Source organism: Psammomys obesus, unplaced genomic scaffold (genome assembly GCF_907164565.1).
Source record: "Psammomys obesus unplaced genomic scaffold, mPsaObe1.curated_primary_1811, whole genome shotgun sequence".
NCBI classification, from domain to species: Eukaryota; Metazoa; Chordata; class Mammalia; order Rodentia; family Muridae; genus Psammomys; species Psammomys obesus.
The window spans coordinates 17154151-17166635 of NW_026596125.1; the positions used below are offsets into that span (position 1 = coordinate 17154151).

General features: G+C 43.9%; 1 protein-coding gene across 4 annotated transcripts in view; it reads left to right on the top strand.

Annotated features, from left to right (window-relative positions):
* Window positions 1-12485, top strand: part of Atrnl1 (attractin like 1) — a 527893-nt gene that overhangs the window by 87438 nt on the left and 427970 nt on the right. For all 4 annotated transcript variants that reach the window (XR_008722856.1, XM_055630013.1, XM_055630014.1 and 1 more), the window contains exons 19-20: window positions 3996-4214; window positions 9880-10017. Coding sequence is in view for 3 of the 4 variants with exons in the window: in XM_055630013.1 (XP_055485988.1) it covers window positions 3996-4214; window positions 9880-10017 (357 nt within the window). In the remaining variant the exon portion in view is untranslated. The remainder of the gene's footprint in view (window positions 1-3995; window positions 4215-9879; window positions 10018-12485) is intronic.

Here is a 12485-nt window from a genome sequence, read left to right on the forward strand (position 1 = left end):
AATATAATATAATATAATATAATATAATATAATATAATATAATATAAACTGACATCTCAGAATTAGTCAAACAAACAAACAGAAGAAAAAAGGTCTAAGAGAAGGCACAAGAACCAGAGACCCACGCATTCACACGCTCAGGAGTTCCATAATAATCTGGAAGCCATTATATATACGCAGAGAGCCTGGTGCAGACCTGTGCAGGCCCTGCATGTACGTGTGTAAATGGATAAATGTAATCCACCACATAAACAGACACACTGGAAGACAAAAACCACATGATCCTCTCACTAGATGCAGAAAAGGCCTTTGACAAAATCCAGCACTCATTCATGATGAAAGTCCTGGAGAGATTAGGAATATGTGGGCCATAATGTAAATACAATGAAGGTAGCTTAGTGTAAGCCCATAACCAGCATCAACTTGATGAAGAGGAACTCAAAGTAACCCTACTACAACCTGGAACAAGACAAGGCTGCCTGCTCTCTCTGTACCTGTTTAACATGGTGCTTGAAGTCTTACTTGGCTAGAGCAACAAGGCAGCTGAAGGAGGTAATGAGATCACAGTTAGTTGGTAAGGAAGAAGTCCAAGTCTCTTACTTGCAGATGATGCTCTAGTAGGTGATCCTAAAGTTCCGAGAAATGCCTACGGCTGATAAACACTTTTAGCAAAGTATTTAGATAAAAGATTAACTCGCAGAAATCAGTAGTGTAGTGTAGCACTCCTGGATATAGATAGAAACACTGAGAAGGAAATTGGGAAACAATACCCTTCACAACAGCCTCTTTGGGTTACTAACCAAGCAAGCGAAAGACTTGTATGATAAAAAATTTAAGACACTGAAGAAAGAAATTTAAGAAGATATCAGATGTTCCTCAACTGAAGAATGGATAAAGAAACGGTGGCACATTTACACAATGGAATACTACCCAGCTATTAAAAACAAGGAAATCATGAAATTTGCAGGCAAATGGATCATCCTGAGTGAGGTAACCCAGACCCAGGAAGACACACATGGGATGTACTCACTTATAGGTGGATAGTAGCCATATAGTATAGGGTAACCATACTACAAGTCACAGACCCCAAGAAGCTAAGCAACAAGGAGGGCCCAAGGGAGGGTGCTTGATTCTCAGCAGGGGAAATAGAGTGGTCAGTGGATGAAGAGGGAGGACAGGACTAGGAGAGGGAACACTGAGGGAAATGAGGGTAGAAATCAGATATAGGGTGAGCAGGGCGAGAGGACAGAGGGATTGCAGAGAGGGGGTAAGCAAGGGCAGGGCATCTCTTAGACAAGCTGGGAACCTGCAACAGGGTGGGCTCCCAGGGGGATAAGAGGGTGACTCTAGCCGATACCCCTGTGGTGTGAGTCATAGAGATGGAGAGGCCACCCTCTAACCTGTCAGGACTGTGGAGAGAGGGGAAAACCAACCCACTTACAAAAACTTCCACCCAGAATTTACCCTACCCTCAGGATATGCTGGGATTAACAGAGAGCAGAGACCAACCCATGCCTGGAACAACCTGAGACCCACCCCATGGGAGAGAGCCAAGGCCTGACACTGTTGATGACGCTCTACAGTGTTTGCAGATGGGAGCCTACCTTGGCTGTTCTCTGAGAGGCTCCACCCAGGAGGTAGAAACAGAAACTGAAACTCACAGCCAACCATTGGGTGCAGTATAGCGAGCCTTGTGGAAGAGTGGGGGAAGGATACAAGAACTCGGAGGGCACTGGATCTCTGCAAGAAGAGCAATAGTCCCAACTAACCTGGGCCCAGAGGGACTTGCGGATACTGAAGCACCAACCAACGACCATGCAGGGACTGGACCTAGACTCTTCACATATATACACAACAGGCAGCTTAGCCTCCACGGTTACCAGAAAGAGGATGGGGGCTGTCTCTGACAAAATCTCTGTTGCATGCTTTCTGATCTGTTCACCCTGGCAGGGCTGCCTTGCCAGGACACTGAAAGAGGAAGTACACAGTCCTGAGAGACTGGATGTGCGGGTGTGTGTGTGTGTGTGTGTGTGTGTCTCCCCTTTTCTGAGGGGCAGAGGAGGGGGCGTAGGGAGATAAGGGAGGGACAAAGAGAAGGGGAGGGGGCTAAGACTGAGATGTAAAGTGAATAACGAAGTAAAAATAACAACATAATGGAAAAAAGAAGGTATCAGAAGATGAAAGGATCTCTTATGCTCAAGATTAGTAGGATTACTATAGTAAAAATGATCGTCCTGCCAAAAGCAATCTACAGATTCAGTGCAGTCCCCAGCAACATTCAAGACAACTTTTTACAGTTCTTGAAAGGACAGTTTTCAGGTTCATATGAAAACACAAAAAGCCCAAGATAGCTGAAACAGTCCTGAATAATAAAAGATCTGCTGGAGGTATTACTGTCTCTGTTTCCAAGATATATTACAGAGCTATGATGTTGGCACAGAGCAGGCACATTGATCAGTGGAATCGAATTGAAGACCCAGAAATAAATGCTCACACCTATGGACCCTTAATTTTTGAGAATACAAAAATTGAGAATACAAGTTTTCTCGGGACTCTCCTCAGACTGTGAGACCATTAGACAATATGATTTTGAGTGTGATGAAGTCAGTTTATTTCATCACATGACACTCATCAATTGGAACATCACAGTAACTTAATTGTGCCTATGTGAGGTTTGGTAGTGTTTCTTTTTTATCATTTATTATTTTGTTATTTTTTATTTTTTCTAAAACTTACAATACAGTTTTGAAGACAATCAGCATAACCGTCAGTGGTTACATACTTGAACTGTCCGTCATCACAGATATAAGGGAAAAGGAAACTGAGGGGAGATGTGGCAGTGTATGGAATGTTCAGTTGCTAAGTGTCTGTTAAAGGGATTGCCCTTTATCCCAGTGCACTGGGAGATACCCCTTTCTTCCCCAACCCCTTTTATTGAAAACTGATCCTTTTCTCATATAGTATATCCCGATTACAGTTTACCCTCCCACTGTTCCTCCTGGTTCCCCCTCCTGCCCCCCCCCCCTGCACTTCTGATCCACTCCCTTTTTGTCTTTCCTTACAAAAGAACAGACTTCTAAGAGATAACAATAAAACATGACAAAACAAAACGTAACAATATAGAACAAAACCCATCACACTGAGGCTGGACGTGGCAACCCAACAGAAGGAAAAGAGCCCCGAGGGCAGGCACAGGAGTCAGAGACCCACTTGTTCACACACTCTAGAGTCCCATGAGAAAACTAACCTGAAAGTTATAACAGATGCACAGAGAGGCCGCGTGTTCCTGCTTCAGACTTTAATGAGCCTTGCCTAGTTGATTGAGAGGGCCTGTTCTCCTGGTGTCCTCCATCCCTCTGGCCTTACACTCTTTCTGCCTCCTCTTCTGTGGGGTTCCCTGAGCCCTGGAGAGAGACATTTAGTGGAGACATCCCATTTAGAGCTGTGGATTCTGAGGACCCAAGAAGGTGTAACCCTGGAACAGAAAACACTGCACGCCATGAGTTACCTGTCTACACGGTTAAATAAGCTGTAATTTATTTCTCATTACAACATTACAACGTAAGATGGTTCTTATCTACAGCTTCCTCACTCCGGCTCTCCCAGGTTCTTGGCTCTCAAACAGCCCGCAAGGAATAAACTCCTCAGTGAATTCTGGACTCTGACATTTTGCATCGAGCGTCTGGTGTTTTCCAGGCCTTGGCTCAGTTCTTCTACATACTGGCCAGATGCGCAGAATCTTCAAGTGCAGCCTTAAGTTTTTTTTCCCTTACCATCCAGTTTATCTTCTCTTTGTTCATGACAAGTATTATGCATACTTATTTGTGTACATATACGTGTGTATTATGAGTTTTCTTATCTCGTAGGTATTTATGTGAAAATATTTCTGTAACTACAGATGACATTTTAACTTTTTTTCTTATCACATTTTCTGACGTATTCAGTTCTGCGTGGTTGTAAAAATCAAACTTGTTTTTAACGCTTCTGTCTTGCAGCTCAAAATTGCTCCGGATTAAGAACCTGTGGACAGTGCTTGGGGCAGCCTGGATGTGGCTGGTGCAATGACCCTAGTAACACAGGAAGAGGGCGCTGCATCGAAGGCTCCTCACGGGGGCCGGTGAAGCTTGGTGGAACGCACAGCAGCGACGTGGCTCTCGACCCCAGTCTTTGCCCCAAAGAAAAGAGCTATGAGTGGTCCTTTATCCAGTGTCCAGGTAACAAAAGTTTCATGTTCTCCGAATGCACGGATCGATGTTATGGTGTCACTGTAATATCTTAGAATTCTCTTATTGTATCATTACAGTACCTTAGCATTCTCATTCTCTTCAGTGTTTCCCGTAAAGCTCATGGTGAGTGTGGACGTGACGCCCTGAACATCTATGGTAGACCCTTGTTTTGAGAGCCACCATTGGTGTTCACTACTCTTCAAATTTGAGGATCGCTTTGAAGTTTTTCAGGGACTCTTTGCATGCATGTTTCTGTATTCCTTATTCTGTGCTTATATGTTGGAAGAGAGTTGACCTTGAAAAATCAGTTTGGTCTATACTTGTTTTCTCAGTACATTCTATATACTAAATAGTATATATAGTGTTTTAGGCACTGGAAACATAGTAGTTAATACATTGGCTTAAAAAATTGCTGCACTCACGGAGAACACGTGTTTCTTGAAATAAGTTTGTGAGGTTATGTGATAGATGAGTCCTAGTTAGTGAAAGGAGATTGAAGCTTGCTTACACAAGGCAAAGCTTTGCTGGGAGGTTAACGTTGATGAAAGCCTGGAGAAGAAGATTTTCTGGGTACCCGGGTGATTAGCTGCAGGAGAGGCGACAGGTGGGGCGAGCCGCTTTATTTAGCCGCTTCTAAGAGGCATAAATGAAGAAATGAAGAGGACATACAAATGGGGCTAGAAAATGAATGATAAGTGTGTCATCAGGCTGGCTGTCACCCAGGAGTGTGGCTCTCAGACCCACTGGTGACGTGGGCAGTTGTTGCTCTGAGGCTGGGTGCTTATCCACTACTGTGTATCTTCCTGATGCCCCGTGGGCTGACCCTGTACTTCTGAGCTATCCACCCATTCTGACAGACAGAAACACTGAGAGCTGCCCAGAGTGGCTTTAAATGAGATGCGCAGACTGAGACCATAGAACCAAGTGAATGCGAAAAAACAAAACAAAATAACAACCAAAAGCCTCCTCCCAGAAGGACACACAGAACGTGGTGGTTGCATTTTACCTGTCATTTGCTCACTGAGAGGTGGCCGTGTTAACTTTAAAGGACAACCAGACACAGTCCACGCGGTGTGGATGGAGCACTAGTTATGGGTCAGGTGAGGGGGGAGGGATTTCTTCTTATAGGCATCACGTGAGCTTTGCAGAGGTGAGGAAGTGCTCTGCGTGGTTCCGTAGGCAGTGCATAACTGCCTTTGTCAAAAACCCGTATTGGGATGTAGCTCCGTGGTAGATTACTGTGTTGCCTTTACAGGTTATCAGTTGAACGCCTAGTACCGTAAAGCAAAAATGAACAAAATTCATACCTGTCTGTCACAAAGTGGTGGTACTTTTGCAAGTCTATAAGTCTAAAATTCTGTAAATCTAACTTTCAAAGTACAGTTTGGAAAAGACACAGCAGCTGGCATGGTGGTGCATGCCTTTAATCTTAGCACTCAGAAGGCAGAGGCAGGCAGATCTTTGTGAGTTTGAGGCCAGCTGGGACTACAGAGGGAGTCCAGGACAGCCAGGGATTAGTTACGTAAAGAACCCTGTATTGAAAAACTAAAACACAACAAACAAACAAAGACACAGAAGTTTTAGAAAAGTAGTCAAGGAGGCTTGTAGTCATTGGAACTCGAGATCCCGTGAGCACATTAAGAGGTTAAACATGCAGGACAGAACCAACGAATAGAAGATGAGAACAAAGAAGCCATTCAGCATTCAGGAGAAATAAATAAAGATAAAAATACAACGGCGGTCAGCCTTTAAATAATGGCCTGTGGTGAGATAGTCACTAACCACCTTCAATTTCAATAGAAAATAGTTTTTAACATGGTCAGGATCTGAGGAGACAGTGCGATGCAGTCATGACGTAGTGATAGGCTGTGTTTAGGCCACACGTTGCTGCTCGGAACGTGCAGAGGGCTGAGACGTGTGTCTCTTCAGCAGAAGTTACTGTTAGAGCTGGCCTTCTAAATTAGTTAGATGTCTAGTCTTCTTTACAACTTGCTTGTACTGAGAGGTGGCCTGCAGGACAGCAGGCATCCTGATGTCTGGGAGGGCGATTCTCCAGAGGATTGGTGGGAGGGAAGAAGCCCTGAGAGTGCTCTCACCATCTCCCAGGCGGGCCTACAAGAAATTGGAGGGAAAATGGACAAAGTGAGCCGGTGGCCTCGCTTTCTTTTCTTTTGATTGCCACGATGTGTGTTGCTGTACTTTCTGACCATGATGAACCATAAGCCAGAATAACATTCCAGCCTTTAATTGATTTCCTCAGGGGCTTTGACACATTTGTAGAAAAATTAAAAATCTGGTGCCAGAAGGCAGGCTGTGTGATTGAGAAGCCTTTGCTGCAGGCTAGAGTGAGGTCGCAGGTGTGCAAGCACTTTACAGAGCTCCTGAGATTTCAGACAGGAGCAAAGGTTCTTGGGAGTTGGATTAGAGGCTTTTTGTGTTGCTTTCTGGTCACAATTTCTGTGAAAATTTGGTCTCTGTCTCAAAACTATGGGAGTGTAAGTTCAAAGTGATTAATTATTTTGCCAGAATAAATTTTAGTGCAGTCCAGTGTTCGGGCGGTGGTGTGGTTGTGGCTGGTTGCTTTCAGTCAGGCTTACAGTGAGACACTGTGAAGAAGTGACTAAACTATGCAGTAAGCTCAAAGACACTGCTTCTAACCAGCACCTCGCAGGCCTCACTCAGTTTTCTCTTCTCATGTTTGACGAGAAGCTGTCGCCTCTTCACGGCTTCATGTCTACATCTGTAGCTGATGTCTCTTTGCTCTTACTCTCCAGCCAAGCCCTTCTTGGCCCGCTGATCATGTCTCTTCCCCCTCCTCTCCTTAGGTGTGTGTGTGTGCGTGTGTGTGTGTGTGTGTGTGTGTCCCAATGTTTAAGATCCCCGGTTGTACTTCCACAAGGTCTGGGGTGGATTCCCGGTGCTCCTGGCTGCTCACAATCAAGTGTAACTGCAGTTCTAGGGATCCATTGCTGTCTTCTGGCCCCCACGGGCATTGAACACACACTGCACAGACCCACAAGCAGGCAAGCTACCAAAAACATAAAATAAAATTTTGAAAACAGAAAAGAAAAAGTGTAACACACTGACCGACTAGTCCTTTCCAGGAAGGAGCATGCTCATTTGTCTCTGTCCTGTGGTGTGTGCAGCTGATAAGAGTTGCAGACCTGTTTCAGAGGGTCATTCTGAGCTGCCTTTGTGAGACCCCTGAGAGGGTGTGTCATATGCACCTTTGATTTTAGAGTTCTTTCATCATGTAGTAACACATACTTCAGTCCAGCACATGGTGCGAGGAAGAGAGTAAAGGCTTTGCATGGCCTCTTCCTTTCATGCACCGACTTTTGTGGCATACCAGGCTGTCTTCTGTCTCCTTGGTGATGGTGTGCTTTGGTAAATTGTTCATCCATGCAGGTGATAACTTCAGTTTATAAACACACTCAGTGTCCCTCCCTTCCTGGGAGGTGGCAGCAGTTACATGTCCTGGCCAAGGTGGATTTGGGAACCCGTGCCTGCTGATGGTTGCTTGTCCATCCTATGTCCGGTTCAGATGTCCTCCTCACTCAGCCTTTATCATTCTTGTTTTCAAACCACGACTCATTGTTAGACCTGGACAGTTTCTTTTTCTTTTAATGTAAGTTATCTATTGAAAAAGGTTATGAGTAAGTTGTTTTTTTTTTTTCCTTGACTTTCTGTGTAAACATGTTGGAAATTTACTAATAATGTCATGAAGATATTTTTAAATGCTGCACATCTGTTTACAGAGAGCCCATAATTTCAGAACTATGTTCTTTATTTGCATATTAAATGATGAATTTGCCATTATGTTTTATTTTGATTTTTTTTTTTCTGTTTGTGTTTCCATAAATAAGGAGCCATCTGGGGTAGCTTTAAAATGTAGGCAAAATAAAGTAGATGGATTGCCTTAGTTTTACTTGTGTTCTCTGATTATGTTGATGTTGGGACATTCGAAACAACAGTTTATCCTGAAGAATTATTGAGTGACAGGTTATGCTGCCTTCTGATGCAGTCAGTGCAAGTGTTGATCGAAGCATGACCCCAGGCCCAGGGGTGCAGCCTTTCTCTGTGTTTGACGCCGCCCTTACGCTGGGGTCCGGCTTTTTACAGCATGCCTTGTTCTTCGTTGTTGGTGGTATGTTAGATGGGAGCTGTAACAGCTGGCAGCACCCTCCCTTTGCAGAATTTCCTCCTGCAGTTGGCTCTAAATTCTATCATGTCTGCGTGTTGCATCATCTTTATTAGATCCCTGGGACACATTGATCCACAGCCATGTGGAGCAGGGTCCAGGAGGCATGCTTCCTGGCTGCCCTTGGGATTTTTCTCATTTGGGCAGGAAAGATTGATTGGCCTTTGGCCAGGGTGGTCTTTTAATTTTAGGAGGTGTTATTGGTCATTCCTGTGTATTTTGTGTGTGGCTATCACCACACCCACATTTCGGCTGCTGAAGGGACATTCCTCTGCTGGTCAGCCATGGTCTGTGTGATATGTTAGACGTGATCGCTTCACTTAGCCTTCAGATTCAGAAGCAAGTGTTCAGAGTAAATAATTTTTTCATGTTGTTTGAAATTTCACAAAGTATGTGAGCATATTTCTTATTTTAGTTCTTCATGTAATTTTTTGTTTTTTTAATTATTTACCTTTGTTTTATGTGTATTAATATTTTGACTTCATGTAGATCTATGTGAGAGTGTCAGATCTTGGAGTTACAGACAGTTGTGAGCAGCCATGTGGGTGCTGGGATTTGAACCTGGGTCCTCTGGAAGAACAGTCAGTGCCCTTAACCACTGGGCCATCTTTCCAGCCCCAGGTGATTCTTTATGTGTAGTGGATAGTCATTTTTTTAACCTGAGGGAAAATGATTGTGTGTGGTCTAGATATGCAGAACTCCTCATAACTATGTAAGTAGAATAGTAAAAGTTTTAACAACATGTTTTTATTATGAAAGAATTCCAAGTTTGTTGTTGACAGCTGATGCAGAAAGATCGTGCTGAACTAGGTTTGGACCACTAACTTTTTGAAAGGCATATTTGTGAATTTCAAAACATTTGAAAACAAAATTGTGAAATTTTAAATATATTAGTTTGCATGTTTGATTTTCTTTATTCTGAACTTTCTATTAATAGATTTTCTTTTTTTACAGATGGTTTAAAAGCTGTCTTCTTTTAAGAAGATATACCTTTATTCAAAAGATTCCGTTTGTTCATCTGAGTAATACTAATTCATTTTTCAAAATAAAGATATATTGCAAGATAATTTTGTGTATTTGTAATTTGTTACTAAGTATTAATATATTTATGATACATTAAAACTTCCCATTTTTTGTGAAGCTCATATTATCTAATGTCTTTATATAATTTAATAAAATGTTTACATGATTCTTTATTGAGTACATGGAATGTTCCTTATGTAGCTGTAGTTGGTGTATTTCACACTGTCTCTAGCCCCACATCTCATAAGTAATTAGGTCAACGGCGGCCATGAATGGGGTGCATTCCCTGTTTTGTCTTGATGCTTTCAGCTGCCTGTGTTACGTATTTAAAATCAGGTAATGCGTTGGACTCTGGTAGAATCAGATTTTAAAAGTAACTTCTGCATCCTTCTGCTGTTAGTCACGTCTGCTGTTCACTGTCTCCTTCAGCTTGCCAGTGTAACGGACACAGCACGTGCGTCAGCAGCGACGTGTGTGAGCAGTGCAGGAACCTCACCACCGGGAGGCAGTGCCAGGACTGCATGCCGGGGCACTATGGAGACCCGACCAACGGCGGCCAGTGCACAGGCGAGCGCTTTCTTACTCCACCGTACTTGTGCTAACCAAGAGAGAATAGGGAGCTTCCAGATCTAGCCATGTCCCCGTGACCTGTGTCCTTAGCAAGCATCTTGCCATGTCTGGAGAGTAATGAAGTTTTCCACTGTGTTTTGAGAGAAGAATGTTCCAGACAAAAGTAACAGCTATGACAAATCTACTTTAAAATAGTTTTTGAAGTATTTGAGAGAAAGCAAAGCGCCTGAATGAACGGATGAGGAGGAATGGAGTTTGGAGAGGTGAGGAAGCATGAAAAGGCAGATCGCTTTCTGGGGATGTAAGAACTCCAGTATGTGCTCTGAGTGGAAGGACCACTGCTACTTCTGAGTGGAGGTGTGACATGGTACAGATTCCTCTTAAAAAGGAATTTTTAGGTACTGTTTTCTAAGTAAACAGTCAAGGTTAAAAGTTCACTGGGAAGGTTATTGTAATATGGAGTGAGCAATGATAGAGGCTAAGACCAGGGTGGTAAAACGAAAAATAGTTTTTTTCTTATAGAATTGATGTGGTTATAGAATTCAGCTTGGTTACAGCTAGAAAGATGGTGATGGAAAACAGTCATTAGAGTCCAGAGTGGAGGTGTTGGCTAAGTAGTGAGAGATGCAGGTGGGACGCTCTGGAAGAGCCCCAAGGTAGAAGTTTTCAGCTCAGATGGTGCACAAAGCCACAACACTGGGTGTGATTATCAGGGAGGCAAGGGAGGAGAGAACACCAGAGCCCGGGTCTCAAGCCAGTGAGGAGGAACCTTGGCACAGGCGGGGACAGAGGAAGGACAGTAGGAGTACAGAAAAAGCAGAAGGTGTGAGGTTTTCAAGTTCACGTGAAGGAGGTGTCACCCAGCACCAGGTCACTAGCACTGTGGTGATAGGCTTATTGGGCTTAGCAAGAGTTAAAGGAGCAATTTATGAGAGTGTTTTCCTGGGGGAACGAGTAGAAATACTTTTATATGGATTTTAAAGAGGAGGGGATCTCAGATAAATTATCAAAAAATGGACAAGTATCTCTCGTGTTAAGGTTTTGGGTGTGTAAGGTTTTAGGGCCTGCGTGTAGGAGAGGAACATGTGAGCCACAGTCAGCACCACCAGGTTGTGGGAGGACACAGAACGAGTGTGTCCTTGTCCCTTGGGAAATACACTGTGCCGGGAGGAGCTGGGGACAGGCAACTGCCCATGTTTGGCAACTTCTCGTTGTGGGAATTTTCAGTCTCCCACCCTGTGGGTGTGGGTGGTGCCGGCACCATCTCCAGCTTCTGCTTGATTGGTTCTTACCAGTTGGTCTCTAGGAAATGGCACACGTGAATTGCGGGGCATGTGGTAGTTCCGTGTTCGTGTGTTTAAGAGATGATTAAGTTATCTCAGGGACGCTGAACCCTGTGATGCTCCTCCCATTCACACAGATTTTGCTTTCTCCACGTCCGCTCCAACACTTGTTTCCATTACTCAATGGTCAGTTTGGACATGAAATCCTATCTTATGGTACCTTTGCTCTGCATTCCCTCAATGAGTAAATAATAAGGCTACCTTGCTGCATGCTTTCTTGCTGTTTTATATTTCGAGAAACACGGATTCAAGTCCTTTTCTCACCAACAAGACTTAGCTTTATTTTAAGTTGTGGTAAAGGAGCATTAGGGGGAGTTTAATACTTTAACTCCTTTCAGCGTGTGTTGCACACACACGTGCATTTGCAGGGCTCTACACCCACTCTCCTCCCAGATCAGTTTCCCTTGCGAGCTGATCTTCCAGCTTCTGTGCACCTCCAAATGCCCGCGTTTGCCCCAGTCCCTCGGGTGAAGAGAATCACAGCTTTGGTCCTTCGCCGACCAGCCAGTGTCTTCCAGGTTTGATCAGTGCGGAATGTGCCCCGCCGTCTTGCCTTTTAGGCCGAGCAAGCTTCTGCTCTTTCTAAACTACGCTTTCTCTATCTGGCCATCCTTTGAGGGGTACTTGAATTACATCTGCCTTTTGCTTGTTTTGACTGACACCACAGTGCATGTGGGAGCATAAATACTATTTTCGTCTCTGTGCCAGTTTTGTTTGTTTGTGCTGTTGGCATTGTGTGTCTGGGGAAATCATTTTCAGAGCTTTGGTCCATTTTTATTATTGGGCTTGTTTTATTGTTGCTTCCCTCCCCCCCCAACTGCAAGACATCTTATATATTTAGAATAAAAGAGCCTTATAAAATCGTAATTATCAAATACTTCCACAATGTAGACTGTATTTTCAAAAAACCATAATGCCCTTTAAAACATAATAGTTTGGTGTTAATTCAGTGGTCAGGAACTGTCTCCTCTTCCTGAGGGTCAGCTCCTAGCACCTGCATCAGGTGGCTCCTCGCTTCCTGGAACTCTGCCTCCAGGTCTCTGGTGCCATCTTCTGGCCTCCAAGGGCACTTGCGTGAGTGCACGCACACACTAACAGATGCACACATTACAATAATAAACC